This window comes from Aythya marila (genome assembly GCF_965140915.1).
Source record: "Aythya marila genome assembly, chromosome: 3".
Lineage (NCBI taxonomy): Eukaryota > Metazoa > Chordata > Aves > Anseriformes > Anatidae > Aythya > Aythya marila.
In genome coordinates this window covers 59,366,102-59,381,804 of record NC_139044.1, presented here as the reverse complement: position 1 = coordinate 59,381,804, position 15,703 = coordinate 59,366,102, and the positions used below count along the sequence as shown (strand labels likewise).

The window sequence follows — 15,703 nt, the reverse complement described above, 5'->3', positions numbered from 1 at the left end:
ACTGAGAGTCCAACCACACTAATTATTATGCAGTAAAGAACTAAAACCAATGCTTCTTTTTCACAGTTGTGAGCACTTTCCTCCCTTAAAGGTATAATAGGATTGAAATACAATAAACAGGGTATTTGGTTGAGATAAGACACTTTATAAATTATGTGCAGAAGATACCACAAATGGCATCTAGTTTAGAGCAACAGCCATGCGAATGGCCAGAACATCACACACCTGCGTAAACCAGCATCTCATCAAAGGAATGAGTGCACAGCGTGCTGATCTCTGGTCTCACACCTGACATGCTTCATACCCTGTCAGCTCACTTTGGAGAGAGAGGATATGATCATACCATGATTCAGATCTAAGGTTTCTGTGGCTGTTGTGTAGACCATTAAGGTATTCATCATGTTCTTTAGAGGAGTAAGTCACAATACCATGTTTTTAACCATTGTGACTAAGGATGCTTAGACCTTTTTACAGCTTGCAGATCACTGGTATAGGGTTATATTTTATAAGTTGTACTTCAAATGAAGCCTTCCAAGGAAAAATAGTATTTATAGATTTAAAACTTATTAACATAATTCCCTGGTTAATATTGCCCAGGGAAGTGGTGGAGTCACCATCCCTGGAAGTATTTAAGATATTCGTGGATGTGGCACTTAGGGACATGGCTTAGTGGTAGATTTGATAGTGTTAGGTTGACGGTTGGACATGATGATTTTAAGGGTCTTTTCCAACCTAAAAAATTCTGTTATTATAATGTTAATGTATTAACGAAGAAAACAGTAGAATATCTACCACGAATAATACTATCTTATTGTTGGTAACATAGTGATTGTGTTGCCACTTAGGTGGCCCTGTGTAGTCCACTTGGAAATAGGTACAACATAGTTGGTTCTAGGTCATGAAAATAAATCCATGTATCTCTCTGTCTGGTCCTTTCTTTCAAAAGATGATATACTATTCCCTAGTGCCTTGTTGGGGGCTTTTTAATTTTTTTTTCTTCATTGCTTAAATACTGTAAGAGCTGCAGTTGCTGGCTACTGCAGTAGAAATAGTGTGCCTCTCCCTTCCCTTTCTGGGGAAGATAAAGCCGTGCTTTGGTATGGGTGATACTGGTCAGTTGAAACAGATTCTCAAGAGTGCAAAGAAATCTTTGTGTTTGGCAGAGAAGTGCAAAAGCACAGCAGAGCCTTAGACTGAAATGACTTTCAGGAAATCGACCTGAAGCAAATTGTGCTGTGGCAGCAGGCTGTGTGTTTGAAAGTGTGAAATGACAGGCTGTGCGTTAGAGCACAGGTCTTGGAAAGGGTGGCAGACACGACCTCCTCTTAGGCCACCTTCTTCAACACCATTTTACAAAGCTGGAAAGTTTTTAGGAGCTGCAGCATATGTTCCAGTTTGGTTTGCCAAGGATTAATCTCCTCATGTGTCTCTAGCTTTAGGATGTAACTAGCATGCTGTAAATTTACACAGCAGCTTGCAGTGCCTTGTTTGTTTTAGGTTATCCTGTGTCTCCCAACTGCCCATACATGCACGTACTTAAACAAATGTCTTCTCTACAGCAGTTATAACCACTTGATGCAGAAAAATATGCTGCTTGGTTTGCCTACTTAGCTGAGGTTTGATGTTCTGCATGGTAATTGCTATAGTAAAAACTAAACATCATCTGGTGTTGACTAAGAGAATCTTAAAATCCGTGGGTTTTGTATCACAGTTAGATTTGGATCAGTAATTGCAGTGCAATATTAGTACCAAGTTCCATCCCCTACTGTGGTTTGCATGCAGTAGAGAAACTGTATTTAAGGCTAACAAAGGTAAATAATACTGTTGTTTCTGCAGCTGTATTAATGCTGGGTACCACAAATAGTAACATCCACAGCAGAAATGAAAGCAATGTAGGCTAATAAAGAAGGCTTAGCAATAGACAAAGCCATGAATTTTCAGGGCTTCTCATATCTAAACGTAAATAAAAAATTAAATAACATACTCCACTTAGAACATATAAATGCATATATATTTTTTTTTCCACACAAATATCTACATGATCTAAAAAAAAGATTGGTTGTCTTCATATAAACTAAAACATCCAGAGATTTATTTTCTACTGTTTTTGCAGCTGCTTATAGATTTCCCCCTAAAGCTTGGGCGAGCTTCAGCATGCAACTGTTCTGTTAGCAAAAAGATAGCCTGCAGTGCACATGCACAGCCTAGGACTTCAGAGGAATCTCTTACTTTTTCTCATTTATCTCTGTCACGTTTCAAATCTAGCTTCATTTCTATAAGAAATTAATACTTTTAGGAGGGATTATGAGAAAGAATGTATGCTGATTTATAGAGGATTTATTTTGTAAAAACCTGAAGGGACATTGCCAGATTGAGAAATCATATTTAAAAAAATAAATCCTTAATTTGGTTACAATTAATTCTATGAGCAGTTGAATGAAATGAATGTATTTCCCTTTCTGCTTGGTTGTTTTGGTTATATTTTATCTTTTCCCAGCATGGACAGAAGAAGAAAGTGATTTCTCAGGGTGACGTTCTCCTAATAAGTTTCTTCCTTCAATGAAGACTTGAAAACACATAGATCTGCAGTGCCTTTCACACTGTATGGGAGAAGAATTGCCCTTCCCCAGCTTTCTCCTTGAAGCACTGGGGAATTTGGCTGTTTAGATGATAGGTCTACTGAAGTCTGTTTTCCCCAGCTTTCATAGAATCGCAGACTTTCATTGCCACCTGTGTTTCTTTGTGCTTCTGTGGTAGTGTACCGCAGACCACAAATACGTTTCTTGTAAGACAGCTGCTTGAAACTGCTTCCTTTTACAATGAGAAATCCTTTGCATATATATGTGAAAGGATGACCTTGAACTCCTGGGAAGTTGAATAGATAAGAGTCCTTCACAAAATGTCCTCTTCTCCATACCCAAATCTGAGCCCCATGGGGGTCAGCAGGTCAGATTGCAAAAATTGCCTTTCCATGATCCTTCACACCACAACCCAAAGGTTTTAACTTGTCAGGGTAACGCAGTCCTACAACTTCTGCTTCCATTGACTTTATTGTTGCCATCACCACATAGTTCTGTGCAGCACAGTGCTGCCTGTGAGGGTGTATTGGGTTTATGTGTCAGGGTGTTGGTAGTGGGGGGGCTACAGAGGTGGCCTCTGTGAGAAGCACCCAGCAGCTGCCCCATGTCAGATCAGAGCTGGCTCCAAAAGGGACCTGCTGCTGGCCAGAGCCCAGCCAGGGAGCAATGCTGGGTGGGCCTCTGGGAGAGCAAATTTAAGGAAGGGAAAAATCTGCTGTGCTACAGCAGCTGGGAGAAAGGAGTGAGCAAATGGGCAAGAAGCAGCCCTGCAGCCCCCCAGGTGAGTCCAGCAGGAGGGCAGGAGGTGCTCCAGGCAGGCAGCAGCAGTTCCCCTGCAGCCTGTGCAGGGAGAGGTCCCTGGTGGAGCAGGCTGTCCCCCTGCAGCCCATGGGTCCCACATGGAGCAGATCTCCACGCTGCAGCCCCCCCATGGGTGGAGGAGCCCCCGGTGGAGCAGGTGGATGTGGCCTGGAGGAGGCTGCGGCCCATGGAGAGCCCCCACAGGAGCAGGCCCTGGGCCGGAGCTGCAGCCCGTGGAGAGGAGCCCACGCAGGAGCAGGGGTCTGGGGGGAGCTGCCACCCATGGGGAACCCATGCTGGAGCAGTTTGCTCCTGGGGGATGGACCCCGTGGGACGGAGCCGTGTGGGAGCAGTGCTTGAGGAGCTGCTGCCTGTGGGCATCCCCCACAGGCTCAGCTGGGGAAGGACGGCATCCCGTGGGAGGGACCCCATGGGGAGCAGGGGCAGAGAGGGACCGTGAGGGAGTGGAGGAGATGAAGTGCTATAGACTGACCACAGCCCCCCATCCCCATTCCCCTGTGCCACTCAGGAGGAGGATGTAGAAAAGGGTGGGTGGAGGGAAGGTGTTTTTTGTTTTCTTTCCTTTGTTTCTCACTTCTCTAGCTTGTTAGTAATAGGCAATAAATTTTACTAATCTCCCTGTGCTGAGACTGTTTTGCCTGTGACAATAATTGCTGAGTGATCTCTCTGTCCTTATCTCAACCCTTGAGCCCTTCTCATTGTATTTTCTCCCCCTTTCTCTTTGAGGAGGTGGAGTGAGAGAACGGTTGTGGTGGAGCTCAGCTGCGCACCTGAGTAAAACCACCACAGAGGGTAATCTGGAATTCAAGCATGAGGCATGAATTGAGGCATGAAGGCTTTTATACTGACCCTGGATTCTGTATCTTTGTATGTGATGAAGTATTTGAAACTCACTTTGTCCAACTATATCTGTTCAGTCAACCTATAATACTGTTTTAGTGAGCTTTGCAGAAAGTCACATCCCTCAGTTGATCTTGTTGTTTGAAATTGTTTGTTTTTGTAGTAAAGTATTTAAGGCTTACCAGTTCAGGAGTGTGAAGTTCAGCTGCTGTGAGGACGGGCTGGTGGTTCTTCAGTTTCCTGAGTCCAGAAATGTCAAGGAAGGGTAAATGTATAAAACACTACGAGAAAGGACCTGAAACAATTATTTATGAGAGGTTCTGGGAAGTGGCTGCCATTGATTAGTGGTGAATCGGATATTAGAGTGGCCAAGTCTAACATGACCTGTGTGGCATAAGGGAAACAGTCACACAGTGATGTGGTGTTCAGCTCTCATCTCCAGAGCTTGCAATATAAGAAAAAGAGAATAAAACATCATTGCAATGGAGGGCAATTTTGCAGATGGAGTACAGCCAGGGAGCTTGCAGGCTACCAGGAGGCAGCCTTGAGGCAAAAACAACCCTTCAGGGGTTCAGGTAGGGGCATCTCTGTCTCCTGTGTTGTTTTCTCCTTCTTCTACATATTCCTTATGAATCTGAGTCTAAAAATGCCTTTGCCCTTCCCAGAAGCAGCCTCAGAGATGTAGGGATAATATGCAACAGCCTGGTATCATTCAGTCTGGAAAAGACAGCTGCTTTTTTATGGGTCTGTGGATTCAGTGGGGGTGAGTGCAAATATAAATATAGCAGTTAATGTTCTTTCAAGTCTCTGCTTATCTGGTGCCATCTGCTTTGTGTCCAGTCATTCACACTGGTGCCAAAACATATTTCTGGAACAGGTATTTGTGCATCAGCAGTCCCTGACATTTAGGTGGGCACCAATATGTAAACTGCGTGGTATGGACAGGCAGGCAAATTCTTGAGTTTCAATGTGATTATTAAAATCAGACATTGCTGATAGCTGCTAATTCACAAGGTGATGATAACAGCTACTGGATGTAGCAGCTCCTGGTGGTGGTGCAGAAATCAGAAAAACACTATTGTGCCTTACAGAAGGCAATATTCTTGTGTCTTCCATCTCTTGTTAGCAGGTATGGGAACGCCAAACTTCGAGCTGAATTTATCAGACACCAGATGTTTAGAGAGCCGTGACCTGGACGTGGTGCAGATGCTTTAATCCTCCCACTCCTTGATCTGTCTTTGTTTGACAGCAATGAGAAGTGTATCTGGCAGAATTATGGCCTTCTCTACATGTTCATGCATGCTATTGTTGTAGTAGTACCAGCATGCTGTTAACTGCATGTTTTTTATAATACATGTAGGCTCAGTTGTACTCACAGATGTGTTTATTTCACTCTCTCTGATTCTTGTTTCAAGGTAGGAGTGTATTCTACATACAGGACATCTTGATTGCACTGTAACTGCAACCACCCAAACAGCTGTATTAGCTGTAATTATTCAGGCTTAAGCCATAACACCTAGTGCTAGCTTTTGTGGCAGTACAAATCTGTCTGAATTAGTCTTTGGTCTGAGGCTTTGACCAAGTGCTATCTTCAAAATCCAGTAGCACGTGTGGAAGAAAATGCTATTCTTAGCTTTTCTCTGTTGTTCCCACTAGAGCTTAGCTTCTTCCATCAATTCTGCTGGCAGACTAGTTTGCAGGGGCCCTCTCGTTCTTGTTTCTAGGATAAGTCAATCAGGTTAGCATGGACCAGAGTTTAGCTTATTAGTCTGATTTCACCAGACACCAAGTAGAAAGCTTGAAATGGCCTTTTGCAGGGAGAGAGGAACAGTAACCTGTGGCAGAGGGATAGCACTGAACTTGTGAAGTTAATTTCTTCCACCAGCACAGCTGGATCTAGGAGCAGGGATCTGCCTGCAGCTGCCCACTGCTTCTCAGGAAGGATTTTTCAGCTCCTGTGCATGTATATGGCATGGCATTACCTGATTACCTGTCAGTTCAGAGAGGTAATGAATACAGCATTTGATGTTAATTGTAGGCTGTAGCTTCGCTGGCATGTAATCGAAGTTTCATCTGCAGTCATTCAATCATGCTTGATTTCATGGTAGCACGTGTGCAGGGCTAAAGCATGGGAATTTGTTTATGTACAGATTATCTACTTGCTATAGATAACATTTAAGATTGCCATGTAAATTGCCTTCCTCTAAAACATAATGTAGCGTTATGAACTACATGTGGTAGTGTATAAAATTGGTCTAATGATCAAAGAAAATGATGAACATAAAGTGTCTTTTACACATTTAACCCTCAGACTTGAGCCTTATGGTAGGGTTTTATTCTTCAGTGTGCAGTGGAAAAGCAACACCAGAGCAATCATATTTCTGGAAGCATTTATAGCTGTAGCAGGTTCATTATCTGCTGCTGAAACTGAAGTACATGAAGCTACATTCAACTCACTATTTTCTTTTATCATTATGTAGGAGCAGACAGTACAATTCCCTCTCTGATACTAGAGAGAAATTCTGTTGCATATCTTCTGCCTACTTTTGTTTAACTATTGGGAGAAACATGGATATTAGAAATAATACTCTCTCCAGCTTTTAGAGACATACACAGGGATCTTTCTTTATGTACAGTTCACTTGGTCTCCTTTAAAGGGAATACAAACATAAGAACAGTTTTGAACTTGAGAGAAAGCATACAAATGCATCTTGTGAGATATGGGTTGTTGTTTTCCTGTTTTGATGAAATAAGGATCTGGCTTCTATTTCTTGCAGCTGACTGAAAGATTGAACTGCTTTTCCTTTTCTTCGCTGAGAAAATAATTTTCTCCTATTGCTGCATTTCCTCCATCTATTGTCAGCTCCACAAAACAGATTGTATGCAGTGGATTTGCAGATTGCATTTCTTTAAAATTTATTGTTTAGCTGCCTTTAGTAATGCTTCTGCTTCTCTTACACCAGTCATCCGCTTTGCTGGTTTGCCCAGTGTTACCATTTTGGGGAGAGCAGATTTCTTTCCAGCAGCTTCTGCCATCTGGAACCATCTTCTTTTATCTCCCTAGTTCATCGGGTCTTTGCAGCTTTTCAAATATTTTCGGAAATTGCAACTTTTTACTTTCACCTGTTACTCCTCAGTGTTTGACTCCATGACTGGATGCCTAATTCAGCATCGAGTGCGTTCACCCCACTGTTTCCTGTGAGATTTTTATCAAGTGATGTCAGTTAGTACATCTTGATTAAAAAAAACAAAACAAAACAAAAACGTCTCTAAGATAAAGTGTTTTTAGAAAGATGCAGAATGACTGAAACCTATAACCCCAGAACTACCTTCTCCCTACTGAGGAAAGAATGTTGCCAGCCTCTGCTTTGGTAGCTTATAGCCTCTTGCAATGTTTGACCAGACTGCACTTTGTCAAGTTGCTTTTCCCAAATTCAGTATCATGACATCTAGAGTATGCTTAAGTTTGACATTTTGCATTTTTACATTTTCTTGGGAAAGCTAAGAGAGCACAGCTAGAATTGAACATCACAGCTTGGATTTCTTAACTTGCCCTGGTTCCCAAAGCTTTGAACAAAGTTGTTGTGTTTTATTGTTTACAGGAAAAGTGAGTTTGAAAGAGAGATTGTTTATATGTCTGTGGTGCTGTAGTGCTCCCTCTTTATAGATGGTTCTTTAAAATGTTGAAAACATGGACTTTATCATTAACGTGCAGTTTATTCATTTTCCAAAGTTCTTAACAGTTTCTGGCACTGTGGGAGCTAACAAGGTGGAGCGCTGAGATGCATTGATACCTTGAGATAGAATAAGGTTATCATCTTAAGATGTAATAGAGAGAAAATGAAAGCATAATGTTGCTGGTCATGTCAGGAAGGATACTAGCATACAAAAATCAGCTCTTAACAATGGCTTAATATTAGCTATCTTGAGCACTTTAACAAGGGAACAATGTGCTGAGTTAGGAGCAGTGTAAAAATCCTTGAACAAACTGATTAGTGAACTGACTTTTATTCTGTGTTTGCTGATACACCTCAGTTGGTAGATCACATAGCTGTTTGGCACATTATTTTTCTTCTGGAGAGCAGCAGTAGCAATGAAGTACTAGATTTGTGGACTTCACCGAGAGAGTTGTTACTAGAGCTTGAAGAGGCCAGTAGTTGTCCATCCTGCAGAGAAACTGACCTACTTAGCTGGAAAACTGGGGGAGAACCACTCACTCCACTTGCCCAACCAGATTTGTAATTGTGAAGCTAGTGGACAGCACCAGAACAGGTTATCTAGGACATACAGTTTCCTGCTGGTTACCAATCCAAGTGCATCTGGAATAACAGTTGTGATAAAGAAATATTTTACATGCTTCATATTGAGCTTTGGTTGAGGTGGAACCTTGTAAGCTGTTTAGTTTAAGTTGGTTTTGTTCTCAAACATCTTTGTGTTTCTTCTGTATTTAAACAGGTTCTGATTTCCATGTGTTACCCATTTTTTGCTGGTTTTGTCAATTTTAGCGATGATCTAATGTGTTGTTTTTTGTTTTTTGTTTTTGTTTTTTTTTTTTCCACTCACATTGATAGTAAATATAAATGCAAACTGACAAATTATTCCTTTTGATATTTTTCATTTTATTGGGCAGTAGGGGAGCCTTAGAGGTTCAGAAAAACATTTTGTTGCAAATCAGTCCTCTCAAAGGAGTGAAAAAGCCTATTTCATGCATTAAAAAAATATATCAAGTAGTCAAATTCAATAAATACATCCATTCTAGTGATGCACCAAAAATGTGTACAAAAGGAGCTGGCAGTCTTGGGCTAAAAAAAAGCTGCTTCAAATTTTGTTTCTGGTGTATTGTAATGGTTATTGATTTTCTTGATTATTTTATTTTAATTTTTTTGTTTGTTCTGTTTTTCTTCCTTGCAATGCAAGGACAAATTTACGGCCCCATTAAAGTCAATGTGAGTTTTTCCTCTGACTTAATTGGGGCCAGGATTTCATTTCTTGCCCTGCAGTACTTATGACTCTTCTGCATAGGTAAGATTTTACATTTCCTGTTAATTATTGTCTGTCTCTATTCATTGGAGTGACTAAATCTCAAGAAAGATGACAGGCGTATTGATTTTCCTTGCATTTTATGTCTTTGAGTATGGGAGTCTTTGGCTTAGTAGATAAATTTCCCTATACGATGAGCAGTTTCTAGCCTTTACAACACACCTTGGCTGAGCCGATGGAAATGTTTCTGATGAAGTGACTTACTGTTGGAAAATGCTGATTAAACTGAACAAAATGGCTCAGTGGGAATATGTCAATGCAAGGAGATTTTTTGGGGGGAAACAGTCTGACTTACACCTTGGTCAAGCTTCACCGGGACATTTCTGAAAAATTAAGTTCTACATGAAAATTTGTGTCTCTGAATTTTAGTTCCAGTTTGAAAGAAATGAGTGATTCGGAAACAATGGCACTTTTGTGGATCTTGATTATTTTATCTGTGTAAACCTTTCTGTGAAGTAACATTGCAGCTTTATTACTGCTGTTATTGCTGGGGCTGAGAAAGAGATGTTCAGGAAGTGACTTGATTTTTTCCATTCTAACTGACAATGTTGTCACTTCCCATTCACATCTTCTAGTCACGTTATTTTAGATGAGAATCCTGTGTGTGAATAATTTTCTGACAAACCTCTTAGATATATTAAAACTTGCTCAATTTTTTGCATCCTCTATAACAGATATACAGTCCTCTCTTCAACATCCTTTGGCCATAGAATCCAAAATAAATGTGCTTTTTACTTTGTTTTGCCTTCTGTTCTAATCAAACAATGCTATTATATGCTTTAATTCAAGTCTGGAATTTGCGTTTACTGTGGGGTAATCAAGCTCATTTCAGCAGTCGCTGTGCAGTAGCTGTTACAGCAGCCTTTGTTTTTCTACGGCACTGCTGCGTACTTGTACCCTTCAGGATGTCAGTTTCTCGAGGAGGCTTACCTCTGTTTGTCCAGCTTAGGGACATGGCCCTTATTTAAAAAAATAAATAATAATAATAAAAAATAAAATAAAAAAGAATCCTTGGGGATGGAGTATTCTGTTTGATGCATACTGGCTTTTTAGGTCAGTGGTGCTGCTGCCTGCATTAAGAAGCAGAGTGACGCAGCGGAAGCGTGCTGGGCCCATAACCCAGAGGTCGATGGATCGAAACCATCCTCTGCTAGCAGCATTTTCTTCCCCTCTGCTCAGCCCTGCTCAGGCCACACCTGGAGCATTGTGTCCAGTGCTGGGCTCCCCAGTACCAGAGGGACACGGAGCTACTGGAGTGAGCCTAGAGGAGGGCTACTACAAGGATGACGAGAGGCCTGAAGGGAGCACCTGTTGTATGAGGACAGGCTGAGAGAGCTGGGCCTGTTTAGCCTGGAAAAGAGAAAGCTGAGGGAGACCTCATCCATGTGTATAAATATCTGAGGGAAGGATGGAGCCAGTCTCTTTTCAGTTGTGCCCGCCAGGACGAGAGGCAGTGGGCACAAACTGAAGCCCGGGAGGTTCTGGCCGAATATGAGAGGACACTTCTGTACTGTGAGGGCGACAGAGCACTGGGACAGGCTGCCCAGAGAGAGTTGTGGGGTCTCCTTCTCTGGAGATAACCAAACCCCACCTGGATGCCTTCCTGCGCAATGTGCTGTAGGTGATCCTGCTCGGCAGGGGGGTTGGACCAGATGACCTTCAGAGGTCCCTTCCCACCTCGGCCATTCTGTGATTCTGTCAATTCCTCATGGTTGATCATGCTTCATACGTTCTTTAGATACAGTATCAAGTGGACTGGTAACTGTGGGTCAACTTCGAAAAATCCAAACTGCAAGTAATTTGAATCTTCGCTAAAGTGACTGCAGTTGAAAAGCTCTTGGAGAGAAAAAAGGGGAATTATATGTCTCAACTTTTTTCTTCTGTGTTTTTTGTGGAGCAGAAGAAACAGGTTATATTTTCAGGAGGCTGTTGTGTAACACAGTAGTCTTTTTCTTCCTTTTTTTTTTTTTTTTTTTTTTTTTTTTTGTCCTTCCATGGTGGCATCTGCCCATCTTGTTTTCGGTCCTTGTGTTCAGCAACATGTAATGCTTGTTCCCAATTCAATATCTGAAGCAATCTTGGCAGATAAAAATCTTGACATGTGATTGTGTTTCCTGTCAGTTAGCTTCACTTTCTGAGTCAGTATCCTGACACTTCTGAAGAAACCTAAACATAAATAAATCCATGCAGGAGAAACTGCTGCATGCTTGTGACCAAGAACAAATGAATTAGGAAACCAGAAGTCCTTAGGCATTTTGGATTTGGTAGGTCACCTTCCTTCTAAATAGCTGGATGTCAGCCTACTTAGTGTGCTAAAAAGAGGAGGTCCCTCATTTGCTGTCTTCTTAATCAAGTAAAAGTGTTTGTCTTCTCAGTGCTTCCTGGGATTTATTATTTTTTTTTCTATATAAAGATAAAAACTTTGGGTTGATTCCTGATCACTTTAAGGCATTTTCTCGTTGACTTTGGAATCGGGATTTTACTTACAGAGACTGGCTGACAACGTTGTTCAAACAAGATAATATTTGTGGCAAATCAGGGAATGTATCAGAGATTTAATCTAAGCTAGTTTCAGGATGCTATCAAATGGCCTTTTAAGTTAGACAAGATAAAAGCCTTGTGCTTTGCTATTCTGGGATAAAAAAGAAAGAAGTTTTTGATATGTAAGTGGAAAAATATGTGTATTTGGGTTTCCTTTAGAAGAGTACAGACCAGAAAGCCTTTGTCATTCTCATTTAAACTATGAAAACTTACATGGTTGATTTAGTTCAGCAACCAGTGCAGTGCATGAGCAAAAAAAAAAAAAAAAAAAAAAAATTGAATTTGGGAACTTTGGGGAGATGATAGGCAAAAAAGTGGTGGGAAAGGAACACTGCTTTCTAATCATAGAATATCCCAATTTGGAAAGGACCCCCAAGGATCATCAAGTATATGTACAACTCCTGGGCCCCGGGTCCCCAAAGGCCCACCCAAAAAATCAGACCCTATGTCTGAGTGCATGGTCCAAATGCTTCTTGAACTCCAGCAGGCTTGGTGTCATGACCACTTCCCTGAGGAGCTTGTCCCAGTGCCCGACCACCCTCACCATCATCTTGGTGAAGAACCTCTTCCTGTTATCCAACCTGAACCACCCGTCGCAAGCCATTTCCTTGGGTCCTATATATAGGAGCTTCACATAAATTATATAAAGCTTCACATAAATTAATAAACAGATAAATAAAAGATAGTCTGAAAAACCTATAAGGGCCTCTAATCACATCATTCTCTGCTCGTTCTCCTCTTTCTTCATTTCCAGGACCTCCCTCCTTAGTACTGCCACACAGTCATCAGCAGATCACCCTCTAGGTAATGACAGCTTGAGACAGAACCCTCTGTATATTGCACTTTTTTTTTAGTTTCTCAAACTCTGCAACTTACATCAACTTAAGGATAAATATGTAACTTCCAAGAAGGCATGTACCTCAAACTGGATGTCATCCAGTGTATACCAATCTTCTTTCATGCAAACAACCCTTAGACCTACAAACAGTCCACACAGTAATGTTTCCAACATGCTATTACAAGGCAGAGGAGAACACACACCAAAAGTGATGAAAGAGGTCCCTATCCCATTTCCTATCTGTGATGTATCCAACCCCCAGCTGCATTGATGGCTGATCACTTGTGTGCACAGTTGCACCCTAAACAAAAGGCAGGAGAATGGAGAAGTATGAATGATTAATTTAACTATTAGTGTTTCCAAGGCAAATTTAAGTAACTATTCTTGATCATTATTCATTTATTTTTAGCATAAAAAATCACTGAGTCTTTAAAAGAAGGAGTCAAGAGACCAAAATAAAAAATATACTTCAGGAGTCAAGGTTTTCTACTAAGGAGTTAGGAATGCCAAGTCTTACATGATCTGAAAGATATGCAACAACAGCATGAATATAGCATCTTCTGTCTTACTGCATTAGTGTGTGCTTATGTGAAAAGATGATTATAACATATAATTTCAATTAATACAATGAAACATTTTTGTTTTACCTGCATTGCTGAGACTAAACACAGTTTTGTTTTTGCTTCTTTTACAGGTGGCCTTTTTGAAGATGTGAAGAGCTCAGACACCTATGTTGAAAACTGTTCTTAAATCCACTTCCAGCAGAAATGTGCAGATAACGTCCAATGGTGTGACTTCTAGGAAAAAAAAACAACACTGGAAATACCAAGCTAAATGGAGAGTGGGGCATTACTCTTCATACCTGGACGCATTTCAAAACCAAACACAGAGTTAACTTTTACATCCAGTGCATTCTTAGATGGCATTCTAAGAGTGACTTACGTGTTACATCCAGCTGGGATCACTGTTACGATCTATTCATAGCCAAAAGGGAATTGTCTAAGTACTTAATACTAACTTTACTGGACAGTGTAGTGACCTCTATGTCCTAAGGAAACTGGTATCAAAGAGAGATCCTAAAATATTTAATGTTTTGGATGCTAAAGTAAACTCTTTCCTTTCTTTGTTCTGATAAAGTTAGAGGTCCATAAATACAAAATATAAAATCAGATTTTTTTGGTCAAATTTGTATGTTTATCATGTATATTGTTTCCACATTAATGTTTACCTTTCTTTGTGAGAGAGAAGTTTTCATATTTATTTTTTTTTTAATTCTACACCTCATAAGAATTTATTGAAATTGATATTTTGGAGAGTCAAGGTTTTATGTTTCTTTGGAATAATTATTCCTTCAACTTCAAACAAGATTATATACCTGAGGGCTGGCTTTGCAGAAACTGCTGGAAATGAAAGATACTTGTAGCAAGTCAGTACAACTTCCCTAAATTGTCTTTCTCTGCTGTGAATACTTACCTGCCTTTCACAGGAGTGACAGTGTGTTGGCACAGAACACAGAATCTGTTACCATTTGGGGGTTTAGCATGGATTGTTCACTTGTTAGTTGACAGCAATAATTTTCCCCTTCCCACGTCCAGCAGTACTAGTGCATGGACTGAGGAGAGGAAAAGATGCCTCCTGGCATTTTTGCCTGGATTTCTGCTTTTTGAGATGGAATGCTTTTAAGCTAGGAGGAAGTGCTCCTTTAATATCAACCAGTTTTCTTGTTTGGCAAATCAGAATCAAGTACTGGAATAGTGCATCTGACCTAGTGTGACAATTCCTGTGTTTTCAACATGTATATTAAAAGGTATCCAAAAAGAAAAAAATATAACCCATTTGTGTGGGCTGGCTTTTTCAAAACCAATCTTTAAACCCTCAAAATAAAAAGATGTTACCTTGTTGGAAAACAGTCATATTTCAGGAGGACCAGTTCTGGAGGTAGTATTCTTGAAGGAGATCTTTGAAAATTCCTGAATTTTGAAGAAAATGGACACACCTTTTACACATTTCATGATGGGTATCATCATGTATCATCATAATGTAGGAGGTGACTCCTCAAAGTACTGGACACCTTCTCTGTGCTTTACATATCCAAGGCAAATAGCTGAGGCCTCTCAGCACCTAGTCTGGATATCATCCAATTTTTCAGTTATTATTTTAGTTTTCAATATTCAAGTAAGAACAAAAATATTTTGTATTCAGGGACTCAATTATCCAGCTCCAAGATAAGTTGTCTATGCACCAATGTTTACTCATTTTATAAATAAAATATTTTTTCTAAATCAGTTTACTCTTTGCTCTACTCAATTTCTGTGACAGCTTCAGCTTCCCAGAATATGGAAGAGATATTTGCAGACTGAAGACATTCATATCACACTGAAATACTCCAACTTTAAAATCTTTTCCAACCTACTTAAATGACCCCTGTTGTGGTTTTGCACATTTGTAGCAATCTTAGGTCGGAGACCATTTATGCTTTTGTGGTTAAGTCTGTAGCATCATGCACAGCAGTAAAAAATGAGGGTAGAGGGAGAAGGGGGGAGAGGTGGAGGTGTGCCTTCCTAGGTGGTGGTTGCTAAGAGAAGAGATGGGCATCAGCCTGCTTGTGAGAGGTGGTGAGTTATTGCCTTTGCATCACTTGCTTTTTCTTTCTTTTTTTTTTTTTTCCTCTCCTTTTCATTTATTAAACTGTCTATCACAGCTCTTGCCTCCCTTTCTCTGTTGAGTAGCATCACGATGACGGTTGGTTGTTGACATCATCTTGAAAAGCTGTGCTAGTACAGAGTACAGGCACTTACTGCGATATTTTGTTATTATCTAGAATTAGTGGTACATTTTACTGTAGTTTACATACCACGTAGTACAGGCACTTACTGCGATATTTTGTTATTATCTAGAATTAGTGGTACATTTTACTGTAGTTTACATACCACGTTTGGATCCACCTACAACAGAAAGCTTTGTTTAGTTTTGAAGCATGTAGACAAGCTCAGCATCTCCATGCAGGTGAGGAAGTATGCACCAAACAGGAGGAAGCCTTGCA

At 40.6% G+C, this 15,703-nt stretch overlaps 1 protein-coding gene across 1 annotated transcript in view; it reads left to right on the top strand.

Moving 5' to 3' along the window:
• UBE3D (ubiquitin protein ligase E3D) overlaps nucleotides 1-14,909 on the top strand; it is an 83,257-nt gene extending 68,348 nt beyond the window's left edge. Inside the window, exon 10 of the mRNA XM_082755680.1 lies at nucleotides 13,355-14,909. Coding sequence (XP_082611806.1) covers nucleotides 13,355-13,375 — 21 coding nt within the window. The 3' untranslated portion in view covers nucleotides 13,376-14,909. The remainder of the gene's footprint in view (nucleotides 1-13,354) is intronic.
• Nucleotides 14,910-15,703: the final 794 nt, after the last annotated feature.